This window comes from Orycteropus afer, unplaced genomic scaffold (genome assembly GCF_000298275.1).
Source record: "Orycteropus afer afer isolate SDZICR_OR568_19922 unplaced genomic scaffold, OryAfe1.0 scaffold00145, whole genome shotgun sequence".
NCBI lineage: Eukaryota > Metazoa > Chordata > Mammalia > Tubulidentata > Orycteropodidae > Orycteropus > Orycteropus afer.
In genome coordinates this window covers 5,066,799-5,074,705 of record NW_006921732.1, presented here as the reverse complement: position 1 = coordinate 5,074,705, position 7,907 = coordinate 5,066,799, and the positions used below count along the sequence as shown (strand labels likewise).

Below are 7,907 nucleotides of genomic sequence, written 5' to 3'. Positions count from 1 at the left end.
ACACCATTCCACTTCAAACTGTCATTCCTGGCATAGTAGATCATATGGTTGTCTGATTCAAAATGGCCAAAACCAATCCATTTCAGCTCACTAATGCCGAGGATATCAATCTTTATGTGTTCCATTTCATTTTTGACATCTTCTAATTTTCTTAGATTCATACTTCGTACATTCCATGTTCCAATGATTAATGGATGTCTGCAGCTATTTCTCAATTTGAGTGGTGCCACATCAACAAATGGAGTTCTCGAGAGCTTTTCCTTATCTATATGAATAAGGCTGGATTTACTCAGATGATGCAGCTCTTTCCCAGTCCTATTTTGAGAGCCTTCTAACCTAACTGGACTATTCATAAAGTTGTGTGGTAACGTATCAGGCAGTGTTTCTTTGCTATTCATAAGGTTTTCCCTGGCCAATTCTCTGAGAAGTGGACGGCCTCTTCCTTCTTCCTAATCTGTCTCAGTTTGTAAGCTGGGCTAATACCTGTGCACCATGTGCATCCTGCTGGGTTTGAAACACCAGTGGCTCAGCCTCAAAACTCACAATCAACATGTCACCACAGTAGGAGAAACTGACAGAAAAGTTTATCTCCCTGTTGGAAACCTCTCCTATCACCCTCACCTGGGTCCCTGTGGCTCACTGTTCCTCTGTCTCGGTTCCTGGGCCTTTTAATCCTCTTTCTTCCGCTCTTCTGCTCTCCCGCCCTGCTGCTTTGGGCGTGCCTGGGTTCCCTCTCCTCACCTGGATCCCTGCGGCTGACAAATTTAGGGTCCCTAATATATGGCATAAATAGACTATCGAGAATAACCCAAAATGCACAAGCAACACAAGATAAACTAGATGAACGGGACCTTCTAAAAATTAAAGTTTTATGTGCTTCCAAAGACTTCTCCAAAAGAGTGAAAAAAAAGAACCTACAGATTGGGAAAAAACATTTGGCAATGACATATCTGACAAAGGACTTATCTCTAAAATTTTTAAAAAACTCCAACACCTCAACATTAAAAAGACAAACAATCCAATTAAAAATGGGTAGAAGGCATGAATAGACACTTCACCAAAGAAAATATTAAGGCAGCCACCATAAAGAAATGTTCATGACCATCAGCCATCAGAGAGATGCAAATCAAAACAACCATGAGATACTATCTCACTCCAGCACTGATAGCAAAATTCTACAACATTGAAAATAACAAATGAGATTGGGACTCTCATACACTGTTGCTGGGACTGTTAAATGATACAACCACTGTAAAAGCAGCCTAGCAATTCCATAAGAAGTTGGAGATAGAAATACGATTTGATCAAGCAATTCCATTATTAGGTATATAACCTAAAGAACTGAGAGGTAGGACACGAATAGCTCTATGCACACCCACATTCATTGCAGCACTATTCACAACAGCAAAGAGATAGAAACAATCTAAGTGCCCATCAAGCAAGGAATGAATAACCAAACTGTGGGACATAAACACAATGGAATACTATCCAACACTAAAGAATAATGTAGAATCTGCAAAACACTGCATAACGTGGATGAACTTAGAGGACATTATGCTGAGTGAAATAAGTCAGTCACAGAAAGATAAATATTGTATTAGTCCACTATCATAAAAAGTCAAGGAAAGGTTTACATACGGAAAGAAACATTCTTTTTTGGTTACCAGGGGTAAGAAGGGACCAAACCAAACTCACTGCCATCAAGTTGGTTCCTACTCATAGCGACCCCTCCTTGGGTTTCTGCCGCAGTATCTCTACGGATGTAGATTGCCCAGTCTTTCTTCTGAGGAGTGGCTGGTGGGTTTGAACTGCCAGCCTTCTAGTTAGCAGTCAAATGCTTTAGGCACTATGCCACCAGAGCTCTCACTAGCTAAAACACTTAGTTCTTTAGAAATCCTATGAATAATTTACAACAATAAATGTAGTAACTCAGATAAAATGGACAAATTCTTTGAAAGAAAACTACCAAAACTGACAGTGAGTGCATACAAGTCAGGAATGTTATGTCTTGATCAATGTGAATATTCATCATTTTTACGTGTCATATGTGAATACATTCTACAAATAAAACCAAAACCCATTGTGGTTGAGTCAATTCCAAATGACAGCGACTCTACAGGACAGAGTAAAACTGCCTATAAGGTTTCCAAGGCCATCAATCTTTATGGATAAGGACTGCCACATCTTTCTCCCTTAGAGCAGCTGTTAAGTTCAAACTGCCAATCTTTCTGTTAGCAGCCAACCTCTTAACCACTGTGTCACCAGAGCTCCTTTTTTTTTTTTTAAATAAGAAATAAAAAGAATAGTTCTATATTTTAAAAAAAAGTCCTATATAATTAAGTCTCCCCCAAATAAAAGAAGTATTAGATAATAATTTAAAACCATCCCCCAAAGACATTCAAGGCTCAAAGGGCTTCACTGGTGACTTCTATCACTTAAGGAGAAAATAATACCAATTCCATGAAAACTCTTTTAAAAAAATAGAAGCGGTAACATTTCCCAATTCTTTTCTTTTCTTTCTTTCTTTCTTTTTTTTTTTTTTTTTGAGATCAGCATTACCCTGATATGAATGCTGCAGATACAAATTCTGTAGACAAAAATTATTTCTAAGACAAGAGAGAGCAATATCTCTCATAAACATAGATGCAAAAACACTTAATAAAGTATTAACAAATAAAATCCTGTAATATAGAATGTAAGGGTGAATTCACAATAATTGTTAATTCACATTAGCAAAAAATCATATGGTCTTAAGAAATGCAGAAAAAGCATTTGACAAAATTTAACACACATTCCTAATAAAAAACACTTAGTAAACTAGGAATAGAAGACTTCCTTAATTTGATTTAAAAAAAAAAAAAGCATCCATTGGAAAATCTAAAGGTTAAAAATCTAGAAAAAGGCAAAGATGTCCACTCTCACTGCTTCTCTTTAACACTATACAGGATAGTCCTAGAAAATGGAATTTTGAAAAAAGAAATAAAAATCAGATTGAAAAAGAAATAACACTATTTGCAAATGACATGAGTATATGTAGAGAAAATCTTAAGACATCTACAAAAGATTACTAGAGATAATAACTTTAGCAAGACTGCAGGATATAAGGTCAATAAGCAAAAGTCAATTGCACAGATATATTTAGCAAAAGTTTATGTGAAGTTTAAAAAAACAAACAATATAAAAAATAGGAATTAATATAATAAAATGTGAAATACTTGTACACTAAACACTACAAAAGGAGCTCTGGTAGCATAGTGCCTAAGGCACTTGACTGCTAACCAGAAGTCTGGCAGTTCAAACCCACAAACCACTCCTCGGAAGGAAGGTTGGGCAATCCTACTTCCGTAGTGATACTGCCTCGGAAAGCCAAGGAGGGGTCACTATGAGTCAGGGCTGACTCAACGGCAAACAACAACAACAACAAACACTACAAAACACTGATAACAGAAAATAAAATATAAACAGATACATAAATAACCAAAAAGCAAATCCACTGCCATGGAGTTGATTCTGACTCACAGTGACCCCCATAGGGTTTCCCCACCTCATCTTTCTTCCAGGGAGCAGTTGGTGGGTTCAAACAACAGGCCTTTTGGTTAGCAGCCAAATGCCTTAACCACTAAACCACCAGAGCACCTCAGATATATAAAAATACAGATAAATAAAAAGATAGGTATCATGGGGGATAATGCATTATTTCTATAATTAAAATAATTATTTTTTAAAAAATTCTTGCAAAGAAAATGAGTGTACCATTACTATAGAAAGACAAAACTGGTTTGATCACTTTTAAAACATGAAAATCTGTGTTTTGATTCCAATCAGTACCAGCATAAAAAGTTCTTGGAACACTATGTCAGTACATACTGAAATAAAACCTGCTTTCCATTAGTTAGAAACAAAGTTAACAAACCATGGTGTTGTTATTTGCCTTGAGTGCCCCCTACTCATAGCAACCCCTCCTTGGGTTTCCTAGGCAGTATCACTACAAAAGTAGATTGCTCAACCTTCCTTCTGAGGAGTGGCTGTGGGTTTGAACCTCCAGCCTTTTGTTAGCAGGCAAGTGCTTTTTAGGCACTATGCTACCAGAGCTCCCTAACAAACCACAGCACAGTCAATTATTGTAATTGCTGTTAATAAGCTGTATAGCTGCAAAAAGTTGAACTGGAAAAAGCTGTGTGACAGTTATATTTATGACAACAAAAAACAGAAGCTACTGAGGCTGCTTATGTACAAATATCTCATGGGATGTATGGTTCCTTGGTTTGGAGGTTAGTATTATGGTTCCATGGGACATCCCTGTTAATTGGCCTAATACCTAGACTAGTTATTAGGCCAATTAATAGGGCGGTTTAAACCCACCAGCCATTCCTCAGAAGGAAGATGGGGCAATCTACTTCCGTAGTGATACTGCCTCGGAAACTCAAGGAGGGGTCGCTATGAGTCGGGTCTGACTCGACGGCACTAAACAACAACTAGATTAGAGCTCCTGTTCTACCTACCTCCTGGTTTATTGCATAATACTTGGGGTCTTGATGGTTTACAAGCATCCATCTAAGGTACAATTGGTTTCTGTTCACCATGAGCAACAGAGGAAGAAGGAAAGTCAGGAATAGGAAGAGGATATGGAATGTGCATGACTGAATGCCTCCACAAACAACTGCCTCCTTTGCCATGAGACAAGAAGAACTTGATGGTGCCTGGCTATCTATCAACCACTTAAGATTCAACAGAAGAATCCTGATCAAAAAATGAGAAATGTAGAACAGAATTTCAAATTCTCATAGACTCTCTGAAACCATGGAGGTTGGATGAAGTCCTGAAACTACTGCCCTGAGATAATCATTAAACCTTAAACCAAAAACATCCTCTAAAGTCTTCTTAAAACCAAACAGTTTAGTTTAACTAGATAAAAAAAAAAAAAAAAAGTCTGCCTTTTTATGCTCTTTTAAATATCTATACAGGATCAAAGTGACAACAACTAGAAAGATTAGATAGGAACCTTAGGGGACAGTGAGTTTATGTTAATGGAGTAAGAACAATTTAGAAAAGGAGAGTGAGGATGGTTGTACAAGGTGAAGAATACAATCAATGTAGCTGAATTGTACACATAGAAATGATTAAGTTGGTTATGTTCGATGCATATATTCGCATCAACATTAAAAAAGAAAAAAAGGTGAACCCAAAAGGGAACAGACTACATCTTTTCAGGACACAAAAGTCTTCCAGTAAGGAGTTGCTACTTAAAATATAACCTTAATCACATTATCTCCTTCCCTCTGCACTATTTTGGGTTGAGCCTTCAACACTACATTTTGAGTTCTCAGAGAGTGGGCCTTGAGGCAGGGTAGAAAGGATTCAACACCTGTATTCAAATTCAAGTTAAAGAGTAAATAGATTTGAACAACTTGTATAGAAATTGTCAAATGGGAACCTAATTTTCTGTATAAAGCTTCACCGAAAACACAATTTATTTTTAAAGAGTGAATCAACGAACTCTTACAAGAGTAGACTACTTTGTCTAATAAGGTTGCTATGAGTCCAAATCAACTTGATGGCAACGGGTTTGGTTGTGCTCCCTACCACACCCCAAGTCATCAAACCTAACAGAATTTCAGGATTCTCTTAGAAATGCGACACTTAACCAAAAACTCAATGCCGCTGAGTCAATTCTGACTCACAGAGATTCTGCAGGGCAGAGCAGAACTGCCTCATTGGGTTTCCAAGGCTGTAATCTGAACGGAACCAGGCCTGCCACATCTCTCCCCCGTGGAGCTGCTGGTGGGCTCAAACAGCTGACCTTTCAGTTACCTGGCAAGCGCTTTAACAGCTGCGCCCCCAGGGCTCCTTAACACAGCAACCAAAACCAAACTGTACACATTTATGTTGCTTGCATTTTACTCAGAGGTTAGTTTAAGTAGGAATCCCGGAAAAGAAAAAACACGTGAAGCTGAAGGAAATCTGTCATTGGCATTTCCCCAGCAGGGCTCAGGAGGAGGCAGCGGCTGGGCTGGGCAGGAACCGAAAAGGGTCAGTCACAGGTTTTGGGGAGCATCACATTCACCAGAAGTTGGGAAAAGGGTCAAAGTTTGGGGCATTTGGGCTCATTATGACAAAAATAATCGCCTATGTCTACTATGAGCTGGGCCTAGAACCATACTTAGCACTTACGTCTAAGTTTACCAAACCCAACGCAACCCATTGCCCTTAAACCGATTTTGACTCATGTGACCCTATAGGACAGAGCAGAACTGTCCCGCAGCATTTCCAAGGCTGTACAAATTTTTACCGAAGCTGACTGCCTCACAATTTCTCTCCACAGTCTAAAGTTACACCATCCTGCAAAATAGGTGTAGTTTCGACACACACCAGAGCCGACACACACCACAGCCGGAGATCTGAGGAGATTTGCCTAAAGTCACAGGGTGGGGCTGGGACTTGGCTCCCGCCGGGGCCTCCTCTCAGGTGCGCAGGGTCAGCATGCTCAGCCCCGGGGCTGGAGAATTCCAGGCAGAAAACTTGCCTCCGGCGCCCATTCACCTCCTCCAAGCATTCCCACCCCCCCTCCCGCAACGACCTGGTCTTGTACGGATTCAACCTCTCCAGACTTACACCCTCGTCAACCAAACCAAGAAATTCCTCCACAGAGTCGCTGACGACTCTCCGCACTAGCCCGGCGCCCCACTGAAGTTCGCTCCGCACCCCTCCCTGGTGCTAACCTGCATCACGCAGCAGCCCAGGGCATCTTTCTGAGCGTCCGGAGCGACGATGGTGCGGGATGAGAGGCTTGGGTGCAAAAAGTGAACCATGGTGAATACCTCGGGTAAGGCGTGGAGGGGGAGCTGGCGTCAAATAGGATCCCGAATCCCACGAGAGGTGGCGTTGGCCCGCGCTGGGAGGCTGCTGAGCGCAGGGCGGCGTCGTAAGAAGGGAAACTCCGTGAGCCCCTCACACACAGCGCTCGCACGAGTCTGGGCCGCTATGTTTTTGAAACACCGAGGGTAGTGATGCGTGCGCACCCGCCGCAGCCTAGGCCCCGGCTCGCTGAGGCTGTCCCGCCACAAACCCCGCCCCCAGGGACGGGTTTTTACCACCCCCTACCCCCCAGGTCGACCACAACCCAATCTTCTCACACAATCATATACCCTCAGGGCTCCAACCGTCTTCTGTCTGCAACTTCAACCCCCCAAGAAACCAACCCTATGCCTGCCTAACTACTCGCTCAACTCCAACTCACCCCTCTGAAACTTACTTCTCTCAAGCTCACATCTCAAGAACTGATAACCTCCCTCTTGAAAGCCCGTCGGGGATATTCCTTTGGACCGACCGCCTGGAGTTGGGAGAATAGAATGTATATTTGAAAATCATTCCCCTAAGAAGTCTAACAACAGCGTCTCTTGTTAACAGTCTTCTCTGTTTCAACTCTTACAGACATTGGATAAATCAAATATCAAAACCTCTTTTGCCCTCATAAATACACAAAATACAAATTATTAATAATCGGGAATGGGGGGGGGGCAACTTCATTTCTTGTTGCCTAAAAAGTACCAAGAAAACGCTTATAATCTGCTCCAAGAAAGAAACCCCAAGAACGCAATGAAATAGTACACTTCAGCTAATGTAAGAAAAAATGTCTTGGAAAAAGATCATTATTAAGTGTATGAGCTTTGGAGTTTGAATCATGGACTAGAATCCCAGCTCCACCATCTGAAGTGTGAACCTTGGACAAGATGCTTTATTTCTCTGAACCTCAGTTTGGTCATGAGTAAAATAGGGTAAGAATGCCTTTTCTCTGGAATCATCCTTCAGGCCTGTAACTGAACTCACTCCCATGGCTTAACTCTAAGATAAACAATAGGCCTGAGAGCTGAACAGCTAGGCCCAGGAGATGCACTCCTTAGAACAAT

At 41.1% G+C, this 7,907-nt stretch overlaps 1 protein-coding gene across 1 annotated transcript in view; it reads right to left on the bottom strand.

Annotated features, from left to right (window-relative positions):
• Positions 1–6,809, bottom strand: part of ZYG11A (zyg-11 family member A, cell cycle regulator) — a 137,956-nt gene extending 131,147 nt beyond the window's left edge. The window contains exon 1 of the mRNA XM_007945960.1: positions 6,720–6,809. Coding sequence (XP_007944151.1) covers positions 6,720–6,809 — 90 coding nt within the window. The remainder of the gene's footprint in view (positions 1–6,719) is intronic.
• Positions 6,810–7,907: the final 1,098 nt, after the last annotated feature.